Genomic DNA, 26,528 nt, shown 5'->3' on the forward strand with positions numbered 1-26,528 from the left:
CTGTTTTGAAATCAGTCTTCATGTAATGTTTGGCCCACTGGAGCCGTTTCTGCTTGTGTGAAGTGGATAGAGGAGGTCGACAGGATGGCGTATGCACAGCTGCAAACCTCTGAAGGACCCTGCATCTTGTTGTTCGGGGGACGTTGGAGGCACAAGCAGCTTCAAAAACTTGTCTGCTGCTATGACAAGGCTTTTTTGCCGCTGCTCTTTCAACCTGACGTAATTGCCTGTAGGAAAGAGTCCTCAATTTGCCCTTATCAGCACGCACACGTGTGTACTGTGAATCAGCTACATACTTCTTGATTGCCAAGACACTTCATCCTGATCATCGCACAATGTTGATTGTAGTCATGCCTTGACCTAAACACTCCACAATTTGTTGCTTCTCAGCAGCCGACACATCCTTTTTCTTTCCCATTTTGGCAGAAAATGTAGGCTGCTTAATAGTGTGAGAGAGCCTTCTTAAGTAGTCTTGCCTTTCATTGGACACACCTGCCAAACTAATTAGCACAGGTGTCTGCAATTGCTTACAGTGATATAAAGAGCCCTGACACACATCACCATCAATGAGTTTAACTGACAAACAAACAAATTCTTCCCTTATCACTCCTAAACACTTTTTGCATAATAATTTGGAACGCAGTGTACATGTGCTTTTCCACAAAACACCAGCGGTTCACGTAGTGAATCTTACAGTTCTAACTTGCCAACCGTGGTCTGTATGGAGTTGTTCAATAAAGGGCCCAAAATTAAGATAACATAGATGGGAGAGGTCTCTATGAATAGGAATTCCTAAGTATTTGATACCCTGTGAGGGCCAGGCAAAGGGAAAGTTGGACTGGATGGAATCCTATATGGATTTGGGAAGGGAGACATCGAGGGCCTCAGACTTCGCTGCATTGATTTTAAAATTTGACCATGTAACAAAGTGATCTATTTCAGCCATAACAGCATGGATGGATATATGTGATTGAGTGATATATACTAGGACATCATCAGCAAATAGAGAGCACTTGTACTCGGTGCCTCCCACCTCAATCCACCTAATATTGGGGTTATGGCGAATTGATGAGAGCAGGTGCTCCGTCACTAGGATGTATAAGAGAGGGGACAGAGGACATCCCTGCCTTGTCCCATTGGTGATTGTGAAAGGTGATGAAAATGTTCTGACGCACCCCCTGGGCCTTGGGACACCCGGAGCCGGACCCTTTTTGGTTGATGCTGGTGGTTGTAGTCTTCGTGGCGGCGACCCGGTTCCGTGGCTCAGGGCGGTCAAACCAGTGGCGGAACTATTTATGTGGTTTTGATGTTTAAATGTCCGACTACGCCACCCGTGGATTGCGGTCAGAGTGAACCGCCGCTACAGGGCAGACCGCTGAGGCTGGTGTTGTGGGTGCAGCAGAGCGTAGCATAACTCCCCACGGGAGGAGTATAGCCTCAGGGCAGTGTATGCGGAGGATGGGGGTGATGGTGCAGGGCAGCAGCAGTAACGACACGGAGTCAGTGATGCAGTTCAGGGCCTTTACTCACAGTTCTTATTATCCAGACCACGTCTGCAGGTAACGGCTGCCCACGTCGTACTGTGCTCACCAGGTGGAGCACTTCACAGGACCCCCTTTGTGTGTCCTTTGTCTGGCCTTTCTTACCAACACTTCTGTCCGGCTGCCTCGGGCCTACTCTTGGTAAACTTGGCGCCAGTTTCCCTGACCCTATGTGGTGCCTTCCTAGCGGGTGTAGCGAGGGGCTGCGCCACATAAAATATCAGAGCCTCCAGTTTCTAGCTGAGGGTCGTTTCCTGCCTCCACTAGTTCGGGGACCGGTCTCCCCCTTTGGCCTGACCCCTCCACGCAGGTGGATTCGGGCGTGCGGTGGCGATTCGCCCGTCCGCACCCCTGGGATCCCTTCATTCCTCGTTCCTGGAGCCTTCTCCGCTCCTCTTCCTTCCTTCTCCCTCTTCCAGGCCTGGGCCTCTGTTACTAGGCCCGCCTCCGGAGCAGAGCTCATGCAGAGCCCCTGCTCCCTGCCACTTCTGCTCAGACTTCTCTGCACTGAACTAAGATGGTGCCCACCTTTTATACTCCCTTCTCAATGCACCCAGGAACTGCTTCCTCCCTGCTCCTGCACTACAGGGTTCCCCTTCCTCAGTGTTCCCTCCCCCCACTCCAGCCTGGGACAGGGACTGTCGTGCCCATCTCAGGGGCATATTGGTCGCCCTGCCCCACGGCAATGTGGTGTAATGCATGCAGGTGTCGGGTCCTGATCCACACTCCATCCTTACCTGAGAGTGAGATATCACACCTCTGGGTGAGGTGCAATACGTCTGTAGCAACCGAGCCCTCAGGGTGCTACAGTTCCATTTATCTTCAGCCTAGGTGACGTATTGTGATACAGGGCCGTGATTTTGGCTATAAAAGGGTCCCCTAGACCCCTACCCCAAGCTTTTTAAGAGAATCATATATGGCGTGCCAGGAGACTCTATGGAATGCTTTCTCAGCATCCAACGAGAGTATCTAATTACAAATTTTTAACTGCATCTAGCCCAGGAAATACTTTGTGCCTAGTAGCAGTGTCTGCTAGTCAGCGGATTATCCCGGCTGTTAAGCATGTAGTTTAGACACTTAATTTTTTCAAAGGAAATTCTTCGGGACCATGGGATACTTAGTGAAGAGCATCAGGAGGCACCCCAAGGCATAGGGGCTGGGACTGGCAGTAGGATGCCTTGCGGTGGACAGCCGAGCTCGATCCTTATAAAAGCTTTTTAACTGCAGCAGCTTTAGTGGACGCTACTGGAGCTGGAATTACGCGGCTGCTGGCATGAGACTTGCCCTCCAATAGATCCTTGTAAATGGATTTAAAGTGTATTCATTCAAATTAGAGAGACAATTTAAATTAAAAAGCTTAGAGCTGCCTCCACCACAGGGGGGCTCGCTCGACCCACCAGCGGACAGGCACCAGTATTGGGAGAGGGGGGCTGGCCATCAGGGTTCACCGCGGCTCTGGCACAAACCCGGCGACACGGAGGTGGCACGGGCAGGAGTGGACTGGCCGTGTCGGCTTCTCACTTTTTGGATTTTAGAAGGGCATGACATGCCTATATCTGTGTCTCCCCCTCCTTTTACTCCTCCACCTCTTTTATTTTCGCATGACTATATGTACTTGTCACTTTTCCATGTGTTAGTTATGTCTTCTGAGCAGTTTGTCAGCTTTTGGACACCTTTGAAGGTGTTTTCTATGTGTTTCTATGTGTTTTTGTTTGCCTGCCATTGGTTTTAACTGTGTTCGAAGGTGTTCGACGAGCAGTTCGACGAACAGTTCGGCGAACACACGGGTGTTCGACGAACCGAACCGAACTCGAACACTACGGGGGTGGCTCAACACTAGTCCTTAATACCTGTAGCCAACTATTGACTGTGCCTGTACTCTTTATATTCATATGTATGTCTCTTTTCCTTATATATTTAATACATTTAGCTATACGGATTTTTGGACTATTCTGCTCGATGTCTTTTGTATATGAATTTCAGATTGAGAGTGTCCTTGAAAAAGAATATTTTGGGCCCTTATTCCAGGTAATCTAAGCCTACACTTGTTGCCTTTTTATGAACTCTGTTCTTTTGATTCTGTTTCTATATATATATTGGACTCCATAGACGGTGAATAAAGTAATAATTGGTTTTGTGAAAGGCCCAAACAGTTAATTGGGGTTAGGTTGTGTATTCCTATATTGTGCATTTTTTTAAAGGGAACTGAAATGCGATCAACCTGCAGATATGTCCCAAAATGCTATCAACCGGCAGATATGGGGTTAATCAGTAGGGTATTAGTGTTTGAAAGCCGTGTGGCCACCTTACTGGTAACATGACTATTGGGAGGAAATTAACTTTACTCCTCCCTGCAGGCTCCAGCTTTAAGTTGTAGAGCCGTGGCGAGCGTGTCCTCGGTCACCGCTCAGTCCATAAAGAGCGGCGGCTGTAAGAGCGCATCGGCACTGATACTGATATGCTGCAAGTCAATGTGCTAAGTTGTGCTTACAGCTGTTGCTCACAATCTTCTGAGCAGTGACTGAGGCTGCGCTGGCTGTACTTTTATGACCGAAAGCCAGAGGCTGCTGGGAGGAATAAGGTTAATTTTATCCCAGTACCTGTGTTTCAGTAAGGTGGCCACACAGCTTTGGAACGCTATTAACTAGTATATTAACCCCATATCTGTGGGTTAATATTGTTTCGCGACATGACAGAATCTCTTAAATAATTTATAATTTATAAATACACGGTCTTCTTCCTGATGAGGAAGACTCTCAGTGTCTGGTGCGATCTGCATAATTTGTTGATTGTGCCACTAATAGTCTTTTTCACTAGGAAGACCAGCACAGGAGCTAGTGAACAGTCTCTTCTTCACTCCTGCTGCTCGCTCCTGCGCCAGTCATCCTAGTGAAGAAGACAGTCAGTGTCTGGCATGATATGTAAACTATGCTGACCGCACCTTACAGACTTCCTCATTAGGAGCTTTCTGTGCATCCATCGTTACAGGGGTTGATGGCATTAGATTTACTTCCACTAGATTGTGAAAAGGACAGTCAGGTCACTGAAAGAAAAGTGACCTGTCAATCACTGTCAAGAGAGTGGCGGCAGGGGCGGGGAGGATAGGGAAACAAGGCAAGCCTGCGCACTGCACTTGCAGCTCATTTACTTAACTACTCAACAGTACAATCCTCTCATAAAGAAGGATTCTTAAAGAAAAGCTATGGATAATCAGCATTTCAGAACCAATACACAGATGATATTAATTTGGGATAGAAAAACCTGATGACAGGGTCCTTTTAAATCGCTCAATGTATGCCATGAAATAAACCACAGAAGTGCAGAATAGTTTTATTTTCTTCCATCACTTCCCTTCCAAATATATCAAAGTTAATCAATAAATTTGTTTTAATAATATTCAAAAATATGACTCACAATGCAAAAAGAAATTATGAATATCTTGTATCACTGTCATCATACAGAACCCCAGATTAAAAAAAAAAAAACACTTTCAAAAAGTAGCACATTATTTATGATACAGTGTGAACAGTGCAATATTTATTGTGCAAAAAACAATGGTGAATATGCTCTTTTTTTCCTTTCCTACCCCAGAAAGAATTTCTAAGAAAAAATGTGATCTACGTTGTACATTCAGTGTGATCTGGACAGGCATGGCATAGAAGAGGAGAAACAGAAGCTGAGCAGAATGATATATAAGTTTGTGGACAGCCACAGTCATACAGGAAAGACTGTCAATCACAGAATAGGACCACCCACTGGATTCCTATACATACAAACACAACCGGGGTTTCAATGGATAAAATGTAAATTTTACGGAAACGTTTCTGACATTTCCTCCTCCTGCTCTGTGATATCCTACCTGCAGATCAGATATAATTTTTAACATTACAGGTTCACTTTAAGGCTAAAATTAGCTTTGTAGTAGATGGATTAATAATGCTTTTATTTTGTTTGATGCAAAAGTGATATCTTCAAATTATGTTGATCTCAGCATGTTGGTTATGTTTTTTTTAAAAATGAGGAAGGGAGAAAGATAATGAGGAAGATGAGATCACACATATTGGTTAATCCTTAAACTTCCCTTATTGTTTATTACATGGAAATCACATTTGTTTTCGTTTCTGCTTTGTATTTCCCTCCAGCATACAAGACCTCTAGATAACTAAGGATCAAGTATAAGAGAAGAATTGAACGGTTTAGTTCTGTTCTGATAATGCTGTGAAGAAATCAATACTGAAGCACCATATGATTGGAACTGGAAGGGCTACAGCCATGTCTTTGCTAAATTAAAGCTCGTGCTATCTAGCAGGAAATGGTCAAGACCTCCGCTCAGGATCCTGAGGAGAAGCTAGAAGCTGTTTGCAACCACTTCTGTCTTCACTTGTGAAGTCCATTGCCACTGCCTCTAAGCGTGAATGTCCCCCCCACGGTCATTTAAGAACACTAGCCGGACACGTTATGTACCAAAAATATACACATATATATATATAAAAAAAAAAAGAATAATGAAAAAAAAAAACACAAATTAACTGGTAGCAATAACCTCTTTGTTCCCTAAAGACCACATCTATTCCATAAAAACTACCAAAATAAAACACAAAACCACTTTTATACTTCATGTTGGTGTTAATTTGCAAATGTTAAAACAAAAAAAAGGTTTTGTAACTTTTTGTTTAGTTTATCCACAATTAATCTAGAAAAAAGAGAGGAGAAAAATTGTCTTATAAAGGTAATAAAAAAAACCCCCATATGGAACAGGAAAAAGGACCGTAACCGAACGAATAAAAAAGGTTGGAGACATTAAATTATCACAGGCGCAAAATCACTAAAAAATGTCAAATCATTAATTGTAAATTATGCTAAACATAATTTAATAAAGCAGAGGATATTAGGCAACATCAAATATGATATTGATTCTTGGTAGCCCTTACTATCAGCGCACAAAAATAAAAAGACCAAAATCACTAAGTATGAAAGTTCTCTAAATGGTATGTTGGTATTCCTATAGGAGTTGCAGAGGGAGCACATGTGCCCTGGTGTCTGAGATGACCCAAAAACTCCTCTGCCATATAGAAGACAAGTACAATAGATGGTAGGTGAAGGCGCCTGCTACAAGTTGTATTCCGTAGAGTGCAGGATTACTGTTAGTGGAATTGTGTTATCGGATGTAGTTGAATGGCCAGGAAGGATAACAATCACTTTTCTGAGCAGGAAATGCTGAGGGCAGTGATTAGTTCTCTTCTCTTCCTTAATTCTTCTTGGAAAAACATTGTTTAATTATTCAGACACAATGAAGACAGGAGAAACATAACTTAGTACAGTTACTTTTTCATTGATGTTTAATCTTTACTGGAATCATTCCTCATGGGGACCCCATCTGTAGAACAGACAGACCATCAGATTGTCCTTTAGGTCATACTTAAGTGCTTAGATGTCGTGCATAGGGATAAGTGAATCTCTTGAAATTTGGTAGATTCATTTGTATTCTGCTTAGAAATTATTACAATTATGCTCTGAGATCTCTCCAGACTCCTGAGCATAATAAATATTGGAAAAACAAAATGAAGAAAATTGTTTTGAAGAGACAATACCGATTACCAGACAGAAGAAGACACCCGTACCGGAGTTGGGATGTGTGGTGGAACATATAAGGGTTGGGCAAGTATAATATTTTCTGATTTTTTTTTAACCCCTTTCTGGCCCGTTATATTACTAAAAAAATGGTGGCCAGCCATCAGCCTGAAGCAAATCAGAAGAAAATTGGATTTGGGCAAATCCAAATTCTTTGTAAAATTCGTGATGAATGCATTTTGCCTTAAACTAATGTCCTTCTATTTAATGACACCACTCAGCTGCATCTATTTAATGTTCCCCAAAATTGACTATGTTCTGAGTTTAGCCAAGACAAAGTGGATGAGGCAACAATCTGGAGTGAACCTAACTTACCCAATTTAAAAGTAACTGCTATTCCACCAATGTATAGACCAGAAAAAACAGCACTTCTATCCATTGACGTGTATTCCATTATTTCTCTTATGATCATGATGAACCTCATAAATTTAAAAAAAGACAGGTCTATGAAGTTCAACATGAGCTCTACTAGAATCACAATAACTTAATTTTGCTTTCTAGAGAAAAATCCTCTGAACCTGTAGAATTTCAACAGAACTGGCTATCTTACGTGAATGGGGATCTCAACTGTCCCTTGAAAGGTGATGTAAATGCGAAGAGGGATCAGACATATTGAATTTTAACCCCTGATCTTTTTGCTATCTCTGGAACAAGGCAAAACCCAAATGTCTCTCTCAGCCACCAGTGGGAACACAGGCAACATTCTATCACGAATACAAGTTTGGGGCATAAGGTCAGTATTAGATGGCTGCCAGTTGATTCACCATTCACCCAACAGCCACCTCAAGTGTATTGCCACCTTCATGATCATTAAGCTACAAGATTCACAATGGACTACACTTTAAACAATTGAGCCACTAAGGATTGCATTCTTTAACATTGGGCTACCACTTACTAGACACTATACAACCAAATCATTGAGTGTAACAATCGGCACCAGTACCAAATTGCAAACTAAGATAAGATGTCTAATGGATAACTAATACCAATAATTCACCAGCATGTACTTGTGGCTCATGACAGAAAAGGCTCAGTATATGTGATCATTAACCACTTTATGTATCTTGACATTTCTGTACATCACAGTCAGTATGGGCATGTATGAAGAGGTGTCAGAAAATGAGCCTGATCCATCCCGGGCAGATGCCAGCTATGCTATACAGCAGCAACCAGAACTAACGGTGTCATTCAAAACTACAACCGCAAACAAACCCTCACATAGCAAAGTAAACTGCAGGAAAAAATATGGATGTGTGCCCATGATGACTTTTAGATGAGTTTCTGATGCTGCCTATTTTCGCTGTGTCAGAAATGTAGTGTCTGACAATTCCAGCAAAGTGAATGGGATTTATAGAAATCTCATTCCCACTGTGCTTGTTTATTACTCGGCATATCCTGACCTGCACTGCATGTTTGAGATTCCCAGCATGTCAATTACCCTTGTGAGTACACTTAGTTTCATGTGCAGATTTTTCCCATAGATTGTCATTAGGTGCGGAAAATTTGCAGGTAAAAAATGCACATACATTTTTAGTGCGCTACCACGGAGGAAACGCATAAAAAACGCATGCATTCTGCAGATGACTATATTAATAAAGTTTTGTCAAAGACAAATACCATTCAGCATCAAATAGAAATCAGTCAGACATACTACCAGAGACAAAAATTTCAGGATCAAAAACTTGATAAAAATGCATGTAAAAAACGTACAGAAAAATGAATAAAAAAACCACCAGTAACCTAATTTACCTAATAGATGCAGAAGTGGTACAAAAAATCTACAACATTAAAAACTCATCGTAGGAACGTAGCCTAATGGTTATTGATTGTGGAAAAAGAGGAGAAGAGGAAAAAACACAAAAAAAATCAACTGCTTGCGATGAAATAAAATTACCTTTTATCTATTATTTAGGTTTGATCGCTTCTATGAAATATATAATAATGGATGTTATAAGATCTAATCTAATATATAGTGTGGCAAGACTACTCGCTCGGCCGCTTCCGGAAGTAGACTCATGAACCCGGTTTCCTCTGCAGGCTTTATTATATGGCATAAAGCCCTGTAACTCCAGCAAAAGCCTTACTGGCAAAACAACATAACAAAATATAAACGATAACACAGTCCATATGTATGGGGAATACACCCACACGGGGTGCAATCCCAGTCTTCAGCTCCGTCTTGAGCTGAGGCTTTCCCAGTCTGAAGACCTTGCCTCTCCAGACCACAACACAGAAAAAAAACAGGACTGAACATCTAAACCATGCTCAGACACACCCTGAGGGGAGGTATGGTGAATGACATCCCTCCCATCTCTATGTCATTCACATAAAACCACACCCTTTAAAAGAGTTAACCCCCAGCATATAACATGCTGGCAGAAATTCAGTAGGTCTCAGTTCACACAGGAGAGCAACCTGAGTGACACATACCTCCCCTCATATATAACACCAGTGACTCTGTCACAATAGACTTCTATCAGTGTGACACTTCTTAGGTTGTTATATATGGACAGTCTTTTGTTTTGAGTGACACTGGGACTCGGATGCTGATGAGGACCTTTCCTCACTATCTTGTATTTGATAATGACTTCTACCAATATTTATAACTACTCTATCTTCCATTTCATGCTAAACTATAGCAGAATGACATCCTGCCCAGCATACGCATATAGAAAACTATAGAGCTACAGAAAGAAAATCAGTTATGCAACTGTGAGAAAGGTGTGAAAATTACCTGTGATGGTGATCTGCCAACTGGCAGATTTCTTATTACAGAATCCGATTTTACCTATATAAGACAGGTGAGAGTACAACTCATCTTCCTCCACCATAAGGGTTCTGTTAATCTCTAATGTTAACATGGGAACATGCCTGGAGTGTGGGCAGTAGTGTTGTGAATCTCCCCTGGAGGGTTACCACCAGCTCATTTTATGTGCTGGCAATATATTTTTCCATAGTGATTATAACCATGATGATAAGAGCAAATAAAATCGTTCATTGTACCAACAGAATACACAATATTAGTATTGAATTTAGGCATTCCTGGGCTAAATATACATTTAAAAGAAATAGGCAATCATTTAAAGCAAACCTGACAGCTGATCCATGGGCAGCATGTATCAGACACCGGCTGTATGATTCCAGATGGATATGTTTGACTCTAAAATGCTGCGGTGTTTCACTTTAAAAGCCGCAAGGGACCGAGCCACATGGGCCACATGACAGGTCTCTCCCTATACATGCAAGTAGGGAGAGACCTGTCACTCAAGGGAAGTGGGCAGACAGAAGTCGCCAGGGACCAACCTTTTTTAACTAATAACCTGTGCGACTCGGTCCCCAGCAGCTCCCACTCCTGAGAAAGAATACTGACCGAATACTGATAGTGGGGCTATGGCCTTATTCATGACATTCTGTGGCATATCTTACACTAGAAATCTTACTACAGTCCTGACTGGAGAAAGATTTGTGGTGTCGCACACGAAGCCTCATAAGGTTCATTAAGAGACGTGCATTTCTTTATGAATCAGGTGCCTCTTACTCCATCATACCTCCTCATCCAGAACGGTGTGAAAATCGCAGTTCTTGATAAATCAGGGCCTATATTTTTCTATTTGTAGACAAAGATAAAATTTGCACTGACATAGATAACTATCCCACTAATATACCAATAATGTTTGAAGCCCTCTGACACAGAAATATACATTTTACATGTTACAGGCAGTGGGATACCTTGTTCTTTTCAATTTGGTATTGAAAGCACGATCGAGAAACAGGATAGTTTGTTCGGGGAGACTTCCAGCTCAATATGACATTTTCTTCAGAATGTCTCACTGTGACATTTGTTGGCGGGTTCAAAATTTCTTAAAATAAAGAAACATATATCAGTTATACAGAATCAAGCAGGCAAGACTTTACTAGTTATATAATGAAAAGTCCTGAAACTTTCTAATGTTATTCAATTTTGTATCAGTTTCAAGTTCTTTTTGCTGTCAGTGAATGGGAAAAAAAGGTTGTTATTTTCCCCTATATTACTGTTCTCATGTAAATGCTTAACCTCTTCCTGACCGGGCAATTTTTTTTTTCATTTTTGTTTTTTTCTCCTCTTCTTCCAAGAGTCATACTTTTTTTATTCTTTTAGATACATCAAATTATGCGTTTTTATGTAGTACGAGTTGAAGTTTTGAATGACATAATTAATTTCACCTTTCAATGTACTGGAAAACGGGAAAAAAAATCCAAATGCAGTGACATGGTGCAAAAAAATGTACTGTAATTCTGCATTTTTTTGTTTTGTTTATTTATATGGCATTTATTTTTGTGCCCTGAACTGATGTTTTTATTGATACTATTTTGAGATAGAAAAAACAGTTTGATTGCTTCTTATTACATTTTTGGTGGTGTTTTGGAGACAGAAAAACTTCAATTTTGGCGTTTCGATTTTTTTTCCCATTATTCCATTTACTAATTGGGAAAGTAACTTTACATTTTGATAAATCAGACTTTTATGGATGCAGCAATACTAAATGTTTTTTTTAATTTTTTAATGGGGGACAAGTCCAACATTTAAAATTGTATTTTTTTTATGTGTATATAGATATATATTAAAGATTTTCTTTTTTACCAAAATTTTTAGTCCCCTTAGGGGACTGTATTGTAGTTCCCTTGTTTACACTATATACCACAATACAGTATTGCAGTATACAGTGAAGATTGTGACTGGTTTTCATAGTACATCAATCATGACAGGCATGGGGGTCATCAGCAGATTTCCAGCTGTAATGACAATCAATTGGCACTGATCATATTGTAAGGGTGCCGATAGGGTGTTTAGAATGGAGCGTACCCCCATGACATGTGATGTAAATGCCGCTGTCAGAGATTGACTGTTGCTTGTAACACCTTTTAGTTTAAAAATGAATAGTTATTGCCCTTGATAGATGATTTGGAAAAAATGAAAGCGAAAAAACTGAATATAGCCAAGTCTCTGAGTGACTAAAAGTAGCTGGTTACGGATCTGTAATTACTAGTGTTGAGCGAGCACTAAAATGCTCGGGTGCTCGAAGCTCGGGCCGAGCTCACTGTGATACTCGGGTGCTCGACCCAAGCAACGAGCTCAATGTTAGTCTATGGGAGACCCGAACATTTTTGCGGCGGCTCCCCCGGCAGTCTGTAGAAAGCCTAAAAAGTGCCCAAAACGATAGTGACAGTGCTCAAATGACATGGGGACAGCATGGGGATCACCCCTGGAAGCATTTCTGACCCCCAGGTCACTGCTGTCAACAACGTGGTCAGAGGTATTAAGCCACTTTTACAGGCTCACAATAAAACGTTCAAAAACGAAAGTGAAAGTGCTTTCCTGTGAAATATATTAACCCCTTAACGACCATGGGTCTTTCTGTTTTTGTGTTTTCCTTTTTTGCTCCCCTTTTTCCCAGAGCCAGAACTTTTTTAATTTTCGTTCAATATGGCCATGTGAGGGCTTATTTTTTGCGGGACGAGTTGTACTTTTAAACACCATCACTGGTATTACCATATCGTGTGCTGGAAAATGGGAAAAAAATTCCAAGTGCAGTGAAACTGCAAAAAAATGCAATTCCACAGTTGTTTTTTGGGTCCTTTTTTTACCACGTTCACAGATTGCTAAAACTGACCTGCCATCATTATTTTCCAGGTCGTTACGAGTTCATAGACACCAAACATGTATAGGTTCTTTTTTATTTAAGTGGTGAAAAAAAAATCCAAAGCTTGCTAAAAAAACAAAAAAAAATGACGCCATTTTCCGAGACCCTTAGCTTCTCCATTTTTCGGGATCTGGGGCCAGGTGAGGGCTTATTTTTTGCGTGCCGGGCTGACGTTTTTATTGATACCATTTTGGGGTCGATCCGATGTTTTGATCGCCCGTTATTGCATTTTATTGCAAAGTTGTAGCGACCAAAAAAACTTAATTCTGGCGTTTAAATTATTTTTCTCGTTACGCCGTTTACTGATTGTATTAATTCTTCTTTTATATTGATAGATCGGGCGATTCTGAACGCGGCGATACCAAATATGTGTATGTGTTTTTTTTTTTATATATATATATACATTTTATTTTGAATGGGGCAAAAGGGGGGTGACTTAAACCTTTATATATTTTTTATTTTTTTTATTTTTTTAAAAACTTTTTTTTACACTTTCTGCTTGCTTCTATAGTCTCCAGAGGAGACTAGAAGCAGCAGTTGTCTGATTGCTTCTACTGCATACAAGCGATGAGCAGATCGCTTGTATGCAGGAGAAATGCTCACTTGCTATGAGCGCTGACCACTAGGTGGCGCTCATAGCAATTGAGACATGACAACCACAGGCGTCTGCTGCAGACCCTGAGTTGTCATGCCCACCCATTGGTGACCCGCGATCACGTGCTGTGTGACACATGCATACAGTGCTAAAAAGACATGGGAACAGCATGGGGAAGACCCCTGGAAGCATCTCTGACACCCAGGTCACTGCCTAAAAGTGTGCCCATCAGAAGTGATCCTTGCCGCATCAGAAGATGCAGACTTGCAACTATCCCCGTGCAAGTCCTTGTCCCAGGGCAGTGTTCAATTGTACCTCCCCCATAACTTGCAATACAAGCGCAAGTATGCAGCCTGCCACCCACCCACCCCCAGGCTGCAATACCATACTGCTAGCTTGCACTTGAAATTGGGCCTTTTAGGCATGTGGAGGTGGAATCTGGCCACCACGTCATGGCTGCGTCGGTAGCCTGGTATTCATACTCAGTCCCCAGCCGCCCGGCGGCCGGGTGTCCACGCTTGGTCCCCAGCCGCCAGGGGGCGGCCGGGTGTCCATACTCAGTCCCCAGCCGCCCCGCGGCCGGGTGCCCACACACAGTCCCCAGCCGCGTGGGGGTGGCCGGGTGTCCATAAACGGTCCCCAGCCGCCCCTATTTGTCCCGGTGCGCCTTATACACAAGCGCGCATACCAAAACATTACCTGTGCCCTCCCCAGTGCATTTAGTGGGAAGGACAGCCTAACCACAAACACGTGGACAAGTGAATGTGGCCAGGAATGGTCCATCTCACTGACGCCTTCACACTGGGTTAATATTGTGGAAGCCGGGACACAGTTGGACACTGGGATGCAACACGTCCTCCAGACATAGAGGATTGCGGGTCCTGGGTCAATCAGGCTTCAACACAAAGTTCAGAAGGTAGACAGCAGCAGTGGTCGGCCTCCTACACAACGAGTAAATTATTCATGATCATGAGGCCATCCACCTCCTTAGCTTTCTGTTCCTTGGAATGCAAGCGCATGTATGTAGTAGCAGCTAGGCCTGAGGTGGTCAGCGTTTTGGCGCATATCCTACCTCCTTCGAGGATTGCTGGATGTTTTCCTGCTACTATCCCAGTTCTATGACTCCTGTTAAAACAAAGCTTCAGGTGATGAATGATGGATGAGGTGGTAGCAAAGGAGAAAGAGCAGGAGGAACAGGGACCATTCACATCAATATCAGGCCAGCCAACCACACATGTCTTGTAGGATATGTTTCTGTACGAAAAGGAGCGGTTCAGCTACACAGTTATAAGTCATACAGTGAATGCAATGCCTACCAAAAATTTCGAGGCACTCCAATGCCCCTTGGAAGTGACATGGAGGTCAGAGGGCCTTAAATAAACCGTTTTTTCCATTTATAGCAACTGGGTCTCCTGTACACTGTTGGCCTAAGCAGGGAATGGAAGGCTTTCCAAAAATTATTAGGCACTGCAATGCCCCTTGAAACAGACGTGGATTACAGCGCATTAAAAACCTTCTACCCATTATTGGGGAGTGGGTCTCCCTTAGTGTTCGCCTATGCATTGAAAAGCAAAAGCTGACAAAAATTAGGAGGAAATGCAATGCCCGTTGCAAGAGTCGTGGAGGTTAGAGGTAATTAAAAACAACATGTCAATGCCCCTTGGAAGAGCTGTGGAGTTCAGAGTGGTTTAACAAGACGGTTTTAATGCCCCTTAGAAGAGACGTGGAGTTCAGAGTGGTTTAACAAGACAGTTTTAATGCCCCTTGGAAGAGATGTGGAGGTCACAGTAGCTTAACAAGATGGTTTTAATGACCCTTGGAAGAGACGTAGAGTTCAGAGTGGTTTATCAAGACAATTTTAATGCCCCTTGGAAGAGTGGTGGAGGTTACAGTGGAATAAAAAGACAATATCAATGCCCCGTGGAAGAGACGTGGAGGTCACAGTAGCTTAACAAGACGGTTTTAATGCCCCTTGGAAGAGTGGTGGAGGTCGCAGTGGAATAAAAAGACAATATCAATGCTCCTTGGAAGAGTGGTGGAGGTTACAGTGGAATAAAAAGACAATATCAACGCCCTGTGGAAGAGACGTGGAGGTCACAGTAGCTTAACAAGACGCTTTTAATGCCCCTTGGAAGAGTGGTGGAGGTCGCAGTGGAATAAAAAGACAATATCAACGACCCTTGGAAGAGACGTGGAGGTCACAGTAGCTTAACAAGACGATTTTAATGCCCCTTACAAGAGCCATGCAGTACAGCATATTAAAAACATTATTCCCATTATTGGGGAGTGGGTCTCCCATAGTCTTTGCCTATGCCTTCCAAGCAAAAGCTGCAAAAAATTAGGAAGGGGGAACTTGCAATGTCCCTTACAAGAGCCATGCAGTACAGCATATTAAAAACATTATTCCCACTATTGGGGAGTGGGTCTCCCATAGTTTTTGCCTATGCCTTCCAAGCAAAAGCTGCCAAAAATTAGGACAGAGGAACTTGCAATGCTGGCAACATGGACCACGGTCACCCTGGTGGTATAGTGGTCGTGGAGGCTGAGGATAAGGAGAAGATCAAAAAACAGCCGAAATGAGGAAGCATATACCCATGTGTGGGTGTGAAGCGATGCATGTGAATACACCTCCCGAAATAACACTGGATTTGACTTTATGTTACTCTGCTGTCATTTGGTGGTGATGAGAAGTCTGGCCCAATCCAGCCCTTGTTCATTTTGATAAGGGTCAGCTTGTCAGCATTGTCAGTTGACAGGCGAGTGCGCTTATCAGTTATAATTCCCCCAGCGGCACTAAAAACACGCTCCGATAACACGCTAGCGGCAGGGCAGGCCAGGACCTCCAAGGCATACAGAGTGAGTTCATTCCAAGTGTCCAGCTTGGATACCCAAAAATTAAAAGGCACAGAGGAATCACGGAGGATGCTGGTACGATCGGCAAGGTACTCCCTCACCATCTTTTGAAACTTTCCACTCCTTGTGAGAGTACCCTGCGCCTCAGGGCCTGTAAGCTGGGCGGGTGTCAGAAAACTGTCCCAGAATGTTAACAGTGTTCCCCTGCCTCTTCTGGATTGGAGTTGCATCTCTCTCGCCTGTACGCCTTGGTTGGGCAACGAACTGTGACCTCTGCCGCTAGCGTGTTCAGATGGGAATTTTTTTAAGAGTTCTGCAGCAAGAGCCTTCTGGTGTTGCCCCATTTTTGTAGACCTCTCCACCTCAGGAATAAGAGAGTGAAAGTTCTCCTTGTAGCGGGGGTCTACAAGTGTCACCAACCATTAATGACTGTCACCCAACATTTTGACAACGCGAGGGTCACGGTTAAGGCAGCGTAACATAAAGTCAGCCATGCGTGCCAGACTGGTAACGGGCAAGATTTCCGTGTCCTCACCAAGATGACGACTGACCATGCTCTCCTCCTCCTCTTCCTCCTCCCCCCTGTCCTCAGGCCACCCACGCTGAACCGACGGTATGACACTTGTACAGGTACTACCGTCTACAACGCATGATAGCAGCTCCTGTTCTTCCTCCTCCTCCTCCTTCTCTCCCTCATTGTCCCCCAATGCACGTTGGGATGAGATGAGGCTGGGCTGTGTGTAATCGCCCTCTACGGCTTCTTGATTCATCTCATCATACTCTGGCTGCAATGCCTCCTCTTTAATTCTCTGCAGAGAGCGTTGCAAAAGACAGACAAGTGGTGGGATGCTGACACTAATGATGGCGTCATCGCCACTCACCATCTTGGTGGCCTCCTCAAAGTTTGTCAGGATGGTACATATGTCAGACATCCAGGTCCACTCCTGAGGTCTTATGTGTGGAGTCTGACCTGAATATCGACGGCCTTGTTGCAGCTGGTACTCCACAACTGCTCTCTTCTGCTCACAAATCCTTTGCAACATGTGGAGGGTAGAGTTCCAACGTGTGGGGACATCACACACCAGTCGGTGTGCCGGAAGCTGCAAACGCTGCTGCAACACAGCAAGGGCGGCAGAAGCTGTAGCCGACTTGCGAAAATGAGCGTACTTTCACGAGCAGATCTGGCAACTCGGGGTACGATTTAAGAAACCGCTGAACCACGAGGTTAAGCACATGAGCCAGGCATGGTACGTGTGTGATCTCACCTCGCCTCAGAGCCGCCACCAGGTTACGGCCATTGTCACACACGACCATGCCGAGATGTAGGTTCAGCGGTCTCAGCCACAGATCTGCCTGCTCTTTCACAGCTGTCCACAACTCACAAGCAGTGTGAGGTTTATCACCTAAGCTTATGAGTTTTAGCACAGCCTGTTGCCGCTTGGCGGAGGCAGTACTGCAATGCTTCCAGCTTGTAACTGATGTGGTGATATCTGAGATGGAGGCTGAACATGAGGAGGAGGAGGAGGAGGAGGATGCGCAGGAGCTGTACACTGTGGGGGCAACTCTGACTGACATTGGGCCCACAATCCTCGGTGTGGGGAGGATGTGTTCCGTCCCAAGGTCCGACTGGTTCCCGACTTCCACTATGTTTACCCAGTGTGCCGTCAGAGAGATGTACCGTCCCTGGCCACAAGCACTTGTCCACGTGTCCGTTGTCAGGTGGACTCTCCCAGTAACTGCGTTGTTGAGGGCACGGCAGATGCTTTGGGACACGTGCTTGTGTAGTGCGGGGATGGCACACCGGGCAAAATAGTGTCCGCTGGGGACCGAGTACCGAGGGACGGCCACCGCCATAAAATTGCGGAAGGATTCCGTCTCCACCAGCCTCAAAGGCAGCATTTCCAATGCAAGCAGTCGTGAAATGTGCGAATTTAGGACTGTGGCCTGTGGGGCGTTAGCTGCGAATTTCCGCTTTCATTCAAAGGTCTGGGATATGGACAATTGAACGCTGCGGTGGGACGTGGACGTTGATGCTGTTTCTTGAGAAACTGCCATAACAAGTGAAAACTGAGAGGAGGGGGCATCTTTACATGCAGTATGGACAGGGGATTGCCTTGCACACACAACAGGGGGTTCTATTGCACGCACAACAGTGGAAGAAGCAGTGGTGACACCCGCTGACACTGGTCGTTGACCCTGGGTTTCGCCCCACAAAGTCGGGTGCTTTGCTGCCATGTGCCTGATCATGCTGGTGGTGGTCAGGCTGGTAGTTTTGTCACCCCTGCTGATGCTGGCATGGCAGGTGGAACATATGGCCTTTTTGGGGTTATCAGCAGAGTCTTTAAAAAAATTCCAGACTCTGGAAGACCTACCGCTTGTACTGGCAACGTCCCTCGTGTTGGTGTTACGGGGAACGGTTGCCTGCCTTCTGTCTGCGGCCACCACACTGCTTCTTCCTGCCTGTTGCGATACTCTGCCTCCCTCCCCCTGTGTGCTGCTGGCCTCACTCTGCATGTCCTCCTTCCACGTTGGGTCAGTTACTAGATCATCCACCACCTCCTCCTCTTCCACTTGCGCACCACGATCCTCCTCCTCACTTCCTGGTAATTGTGTCTCGTCATCGTCCACCTCTTGTGACAGATTGCCAACGTCGACTTCCTGTGGCCGTGGCTGTTCAAATATTTGGGCATCGCAACATGGGATCTCCTCTTCCACAACTTCAAGCGTATCAGGCGAAGGGCTCAAATATGGAAATGGACCAGTGAACAGCTCTTCAGAGTGTCCAAGTGTGGGATCACTTGCTGTCTGACGACACTCGGCATGATGGGAGGAAGGAGCATCAGGGTGAGGAGGAGTATGCGGTCGAGTCTCACGGCTACTAAGAGTTGACCGTGTGGAAGACAGACCGGAGGTGGTGGTGCCCAGGTAACTGGAAGTATTGTCTGCTATCCAATTAATAACCTGTTCACACTGATCAGTTCTCAATACTGGTGTTGTTCTGTGCTTCCCTAGTAATTCGGTCAAGAAGTGGGAGCGAGAAGATGTGGCTGTTGGTTGTGGCACATTTTCACCTTGGCCACGGCCCCGTCCTCTGCACGAACCATCACCAGAACGTCCACTTCCACGTCCCTTGCCACGCGCCTTGCCCATTGTAAATGAAGTAAAATATCTTACACTTGCACTATCATTGGAAAAAGGGTAATAAAGAGTAGATTAGAACTGTGGAAGAGGAAAACCACAGTTATTGTTTACTGGGGTATACCACACTTTTTTAAATAGAGATATTTGCGGCTGAACAGTGAGCGACACACTCAAACTGCTTTTTTTTTAGATACCAAAGGCCCAAAACTGGATAGTACAGCGATTTGACCCGTGGAACTGCGAAACCACACTGGGATGTCGGGCCTACACAAGACTATTTTCAACAGATATATTTTTGTGTCACAACAGTCAGGAGACACTACTGTTTTTCTTTACGGAAAAAACTACCAAAACCTGAATAATAGAGATTTTTTACCGTGGAACAGCAAAACCACAGTTATAATTTACTGGTGTATACCAGGCTTTTTAAAATATATATATATTTGCGGCTGAACAGTGAGCGACACACTCAAACTGTTTTTTTTTATACAAATGGCCCAAAAGTGGATAATACAGAGGTTTGTACCGTGGAACTACAAAACCACACTTGTATTTCTTGGGCCTACACCAGACTATTTTCAACAGATATATTTGTGTCTGAAAAATCAGGGAGACACTATTTTTTTTTTTTTACAGCAAAAAATGCAAAAAGCAGGATAATAGAGATTTTTTACCGTGGAACAGCAAAAGCACACTTCTGTCTCTCTGGCCTACACCAGACTATTTTCAACAGATATATTTGTGTCTGAAAAATCAGGGAGACACTATTATTATTTTTATACAGCAAAAAATGCCAAAAACAGGATAATAAAGATGTTTTACCGTGGAACATCAAAACCACAGTAATAATTTACTGGTGTATACCAGGCTTTTTAAAATATATATATATTTGCGGCTGAACAGTGAGCGACACACTCAAACTGTTTTTTTTAGATACAAATGGCCCAAAAGTGGATAATACAGAGGTTTGTACTGTGGAACTGCAAAACCACACTTGTATTTCTCGGGCCTACACCAGACTATTTTCAACAGATATATTTGTGTCTGAAAAATCAGGGAGACACTATTTTTTTTTTTTTTTTACAGCAAAAAATGCAAAAAGCAGGATAATAGAGATTTTTTACCGTGGAACAGCAAAAGCACACTTCTGTCTCTCTGGCCTACACCATCAAAACCACAGTAATAATTTACTGGTGTATACCAGGCTTTTTAAAATATATATATATATTTGCGGCTGAACAGTGAGCGACACACTCAAACTGTTTTTTTTAGATACAAATGGCCCATAGAACTGCAAAACCACACTTCTATTTCTCTGGCCTACACCAGACTATTTTTAACAGATATATTTGTGTCTGAAAAATCAGAGGCACACTTTTTTTTGGGGGGGGGGGGGGGCACCAAAAGGTTAATAAGATGGTTATTTGTACATTGTGAAGGAGGAAAAAAAAAAGAGGATTTAGATAAAAAAAAGGATTTTTCCTGGCCCCCGGGACCTGGAGCTAAGTCCAGCAATTTCAGCAACAGGAGCAGCACACAGGACTGTAATGCAGCGTTTGCTGGTATAACCACTGCGTCTCCTATACAGCCTGCCTGCCTGCCTGCCTGCCTGATATACCTGGGATGGATATTAGTCCTCAGAAGGACTGTTTGTTTGATCTGGCAGCCTTTTCAGACCCTACACTAACTATTTTGCAGGATATATCTCTCCCTAAATCAGCAGCGCTGTCCCTACGCTGTCTGATCTGGAGCGACTGTGTCCAAGATGGCGGCGCCCGGTTTTAAATACTCGAGGTGACGCTGTGCGGCCAGCCAATCACTGTAATGCCCACAAACAACATGGCTGCGGCATTACAGTGACTGGCTGGCAATCCCTGCATGTTCATTGGCTCTGTAAAGAGCGCCAAACATGCAGGGCGGAGACCCGAGCTCCCGCCCGAGTAACCCGGAAATGCTCGGTGCTCGCCGAACATCCCGAGTAGCGTGATGCTCGGGCGAGTACCGAGCAGTGTCGAGCATGTTCGCTCAACACTAGTAATTACTATTTTTGTACTCATTTCTTGTCTCTGTTAGTAGGGAAGTCATTATAGCACAAGTAAAGCAAAGTACACATGAGAAAATCATCACGGACCTTGAACTCTCTTTTAAATATGTAAACTTTCATCTTGTACACTGCTTACATTTAGTAGGCACCTATATGATCTTTTCATAAACATCAAGCCCTTATAACAAATTCAGTGGGTTCATGGTGGTGGGGAAACAGAATGATAGTTTTACACATCTTGCGTATGTAAAATGAAGCGCACCATGTTGGGAAATGGCTCTGTACATTATTACATACTTTAAAATAAAACTTTCTACCTCCCATGTTACAGCTGATGGGTAGCAACTCACAGGTGAGTTTGTACCCCTTTGGCCACAGACAACTGTAGGGCAATGCTGCCATGTAGAGATAAGCCAATAGATTTTCAAGACTCTGGTCCAGTGACCACATCAGTAGTTTGTGGCCACTATAAAGGAGCCCCGTGAACCGTCTCTCATCTGCTAGAGTATTCGGTACCTCTTCTGGTTTGTAAGCCTGATGCAATGCCATTGTTGTATTATGGCACACATATGATGTTACAACAGCCTACTAATCAGGAGGAATGCTGGCAGGTAAGAGGCAGTTCTCAGGGTTACCATATAGTGGCCTCCGACTAGTTGTGTTATTGGGGGACCAGATTTCTGTGACTCGATTTGCTCGTTTCTAAGTGCCATGTCTAATTTATCAGCGTAATAGAGTGTTAGGATATCATTACCGTATAATTAAAGTTCTACTTTACCTTTTTCTACAGGTTTGAAACAATCTTTTATTACATATCCCTCAGAACCTTTTCTATTCAAAAAGATAGTCACATCCTTAAAATAATCTATGTTTAAATCATGAAATGTGCATTTCCCTCTCCTCATTTTCACGTCATTTACGTATTGCTCGCAGTTGATGTTGGTTGTGTCCTGCCTGCAGTAAAAAGAGAATATTCTATCATTTAAATTGAGGAAACATATTTTACAAATATCGATACAAATAATCTTACACTTACCATAAAGAAAGCGTGTTCTCAGTGCTATATGTTGCGTTTTCACTATAGGTCCATGTACATGTCATAGAGAATATGTTGTAAACAACACATTGAATATTAATGTCCATTGTTTCTGTGAAATATGACACACTGTTGGTTATTATCTTTTTATGAATCTACAGATTTGTAAATTGTTTATCTTAACAGCTTATTTGAAAGGAAAGGGGGCGTTACCAGTGTGAGACATGTAATGACTGACAGCTGACTCATAGTAACATAGTAACATAGGTTTTAAGGTTGATGGAAGACTAAGTCCATTTAGTTCAACCCATAGCCTAACTTGTTGATCCAGAGGAAGGCAAAAAAAACCCATGTGGCAAACACTAAGCTCCACATTGGGGAAAAAATTCCTTCCCGACTCCATACGACAATCAGACTAGTTCCCTGGATCAACGCCCTATCAAGGAATCTAGTATTTATAACCTGTAATATTGTACTTTTCAAGAAAGGCATCCATGCCCTTCTTAAATTTTAACAGTGAATCACTCATTACAACATCATGCGGCAGAGAGTTCCATAGTCTCACTGCTCTTACAGTAAAGAATCCCCGTCTGTGATTATGTTTAAACCTTCTTTCCTCCAGGCGTAGAAGATGCCCCCTTGTCCCCGTCTCAGGCCTCAGAGTAAAAAGATCAGTAGAAAGGTCTTTGTACTGTCCCCTCATATACTTGTACATAGTAATAAGATCACCCCTAAGCCTTCTTTTTTCCACAGTAAATAACCCCAAGTGTAATAACCTGTCTTGGTATTACAGACCCCCCAGTCCTCTAATAACCTTGGTCGCTCTTCTCTGCACCCGCTCTAGTTCAGCTATGTCTTTCTTATACACCGGAGACCAGAACTGTACACAGTATTCTAAGTGTGGTCGCACTAATGACTTGTATAGAGGTAAAATTATGTTCTCCTCATGAGCATCTATGCCTCTTTTAATGCATCCCATTATTTTATTTGCCTTTGCAGCAGCAGCCTGACACTGGCCACTAAACGTGAGCTTGTCGTCCACCAATACACCCAGGTCTTTTTCAGTTACAGTTTTGCCCAGTGTTTTACAATTAAGCATATAATTATACATTTTATTTCCTCTGCCCAAGTGCATTACCTTACATTTATCCCTATTAAAGCTCATTTGCCTTTTATCAGCCCAAGCTTCCAGTTTACATAGATCCTCCTGTAATATAAAATTGTCCTCCTCTGTATTGATTACCCTGCAGAGTTTAGTGTCATCTGCAAATATTGAAATATTACTCTGTATGCCCCCTACAAGGTCATTAATAAATATGTTAAAAAGAAGGGGGCCCAATACTGACCCCTGTGGTACCCCACTGTTAACTGAGACCCACCCTTTGTTTCCTATCACTGAGCCAATTCTTAACCCACATACATATATTTTCCCCTATCCCCATTGTTCTCATTTTATGTATCAACCTTTTGTGTGGAACCGTATCAAAAGCTTTTGAAAAGTCCATATACACAACATCCACTGCATTTCCTCGGTCCAGTCCAGAACTTGCCTCCTCATAAAAACTGATCAGATTAGTTTGACAGGAACGGTCCCTCGTAAACCCATGTTGATATTGGGTCATGAGGTTATTCTTCTTCAGATACTCTAGTATAGCATCTCTTAGGAAACCCTCCAGGATTTTACCCACAGTAGAGGTTAAGCTTACCGGCCTATAATTTCCAAGTTCAGTTTTTGTCCCCTTTTTGAATATTGGCACCACATTTGCTATACGCCAGTCCTGTGGTACAGACCCTGTTATTATGGAATCTTTAAAGATTAAAAATAATGGTCTATTTATGACGTTACTTAATTCCTGCAGTAATCGCGGGTGTATCCCATCCGGGCCCGGGGATTTGTCAACTTTAGCGATTTTTAGACGCCGCCGTACTTCCTGCTGGGTTAAGCAAGTGACATTTACTGGAGAATTTTTGTTATCACTAATCATGTTTTCTGTCATGCGATTTTCTTGTGTAAATACGGTTGAAAAAAAATCATTTAGCATATTGGCTTTTTCCTCATCCTCATCCACCATTTCACCCAGACTATTTTTAAGGGGGCCAACACTATCATTTTTTAGTTTTTTACTATTTATGTAGTTAAAGAATATTTTGGGGTTATTTTTACTTTCTCTGGCAATGATTCTCTCTGCCTCAATCTTTGCTGCCTTGATTTGGTTTTTACATAATTTATTTAATTTTCTATATTTATTTAATGCCTCATCACTACCTACTTGCTTTAGTTCTCTAAATGCTTTCTTTTTGTCACTTATTGCGCCCCTTATAGCTCTATTTAGCCATAGTGGTTTCCTCCTATTTCTAGCATGTTTATTCCCATAAGGTATATATTGTACACAGGTCCTATTTAGGATGTTAATAAATGTCTCCCATTTGCTTTGTGTAGTTTTATGTCTCTTGATTTACATGTCTCACTCTGGTATCTCCCCGTTTCACTTACAATAACCTCCCAGATTCTCAGGGAGATCAATGAAATACATAGATTTCTCTGGAATAAAAGATCAGACCACAGATATTAAGGTATAATTTTATTCAACTTTCTATGATCTGCGTTCCCATATACAGGTAGATGGCTCAGGAACGTTGATTCTATTGGCAGATTCCCTTTAAGAACCTGCAGAGGAGAGGGAGGAGAATTTCATATATTCCCTCTCTTTCTCCTGGGTTGTGAAATGTTCTCCCCCTTGAAAAGATGTCGATTCTGATGGCAAGTTCTCTGTGGGGCAAGGAGGAGGCTGTAAAAAAAATCTTTACCTGTAATTTTCATTGTGAGCAGCTTGCACCACACTTGCCATCATCAAGCTGCTGCCTCCCAGTGCCTAGTAGCAAACCGAGCTCTGCTTACCAGTGACCGTGACTTGGATGAAAAAGTTACACATTTCGTGGGAAATACCGGGACTGCTGTGATTTTTTCACTATACATAATCAGTGCCAGTTAAGCTGGATTCTAACATCCTCTACTGGGAGTCGTTCTCTTATGAGTGAGTCCCACACTAATAGTTATCTGATTATGAAGCATTAGTGTATGTTCACATGTGGCTTTTTAAGTTTGTGGATGATGAAAGAAACATAAATTCAGTTGCATCAAAGTGGAGGAGATTTAAAGGGAACCTGTCATGCTGGGAAACTCTATTTATCTGCAGGTATATAGTGTTAAAATTATGCCAGGCTGCCTTACTGGAAATGCTGCTAAAGGGTGAAAATGAACTCTTATCCTTCATTTAACCAAACACTTTAAGTCATCAAGACATACATGGAGTGGTTACACTCATAGGCAGATTATAATGAGGGCAATCCGGGCTACTGCCCGGGGCCCCGAGCCTACAGGGGGCCCGCGGCTCCGGGCGGGGTGTCTAATGCCAGATTGCACTCATTATATGTGCGGGCCGCCGCGGCACATACCAGTAGCAGTGGCGGGAGGGGGGGCCCCGGACCGCTCCCCCAGCAGCGGCCGCCGCTACTTCTTCATCGGCCGGGCCAGCACTGCAGCAGTTAACTTCCCTGTGAGCGGCCGTGTCTCCTAGCTGTGACGTCACGCCGTGCGCGCCCGGCCTGCACTGCTGCAACGGAGAAGTCAAAGCAGGCAGGAGGAATGGAGCCGGGGGATGGTGAGTCTGTGTGTGTATGTGTATGTGTATGTGTGTATGTGTGTGTGTGTGTGTGCAGGCAGATATCATTGTGTGATGTCTGTTTATATGTATTTTTGCATTTCAAATGTGTTTATGCGTGTATGTATATGTCTGTATATGTTTGTGTGTGTGTGCGACTGCATGCGTGACTGTGTGCGGCCTCCTGCTGAGTATAGTTGGCGCCATGCGGCCTCCTGTTGTCTCTGGGGGGGCGCCGTGCGGCCTCCCACTATGCATAGATGGCGCCATGCGGCCTCCCGCTGTGTATAGATGGCGCCGTGCGGCCCCCTGCTGTGTATAGATGGCGCCGTGTGGCCCCCTGC

General features: G+C 43.5%; 1 protein-coding gene across 2 annotated transcripts in view; it reads right to left on the minus strand.

The window, feature by feature from the left end:
* LOC141228928 (interleukin-5 receptor subunit alpha-like) overlaps positions 1-26,528 on the minus strand; it is a 115,220-nt gene that overhangs the window by 75,601 nt on the left and 13,091 nt on the right. For both annotated transcript variants that reach the window (XM_073667365.1, XM_073667364.1), the window contains exons 5-7: positions 22,523-22,634; positions 22,265-22,440; positions 10,902-11,032 (exon numbers count right to left, since the gene is read on the minus strand). In XM_073667365.1, the coding sequence (XP_073523466.1) occupies positions 10,902-11,032; positions 22,265-22,440; positions 22,523-22,634 (419 nt within the window). The remainder of the gene's footprint in view (positions 1-10,901; positions 11,033-22,264; positions 22,441-22,522; positions 22,635-26,528) is intronic.

The sequence above is a fragment of the Phyllobates terribilis genome, unplaced genomic scaffold (assembly GCF_046119375.1).
Source record: "Phyllobates terribilis strain yellow unplaced genomic scaffold, ASM4611937v1 Scaffold_2__4_contigs__length_985480577, whole genome shotgun sequence".
Lineage (NCBI taxonomy): Eukaryota > Metazoa > Chordata > Amphibia > Anura > Dendrobatidae > Phyllobates > Phyllobates terribilis.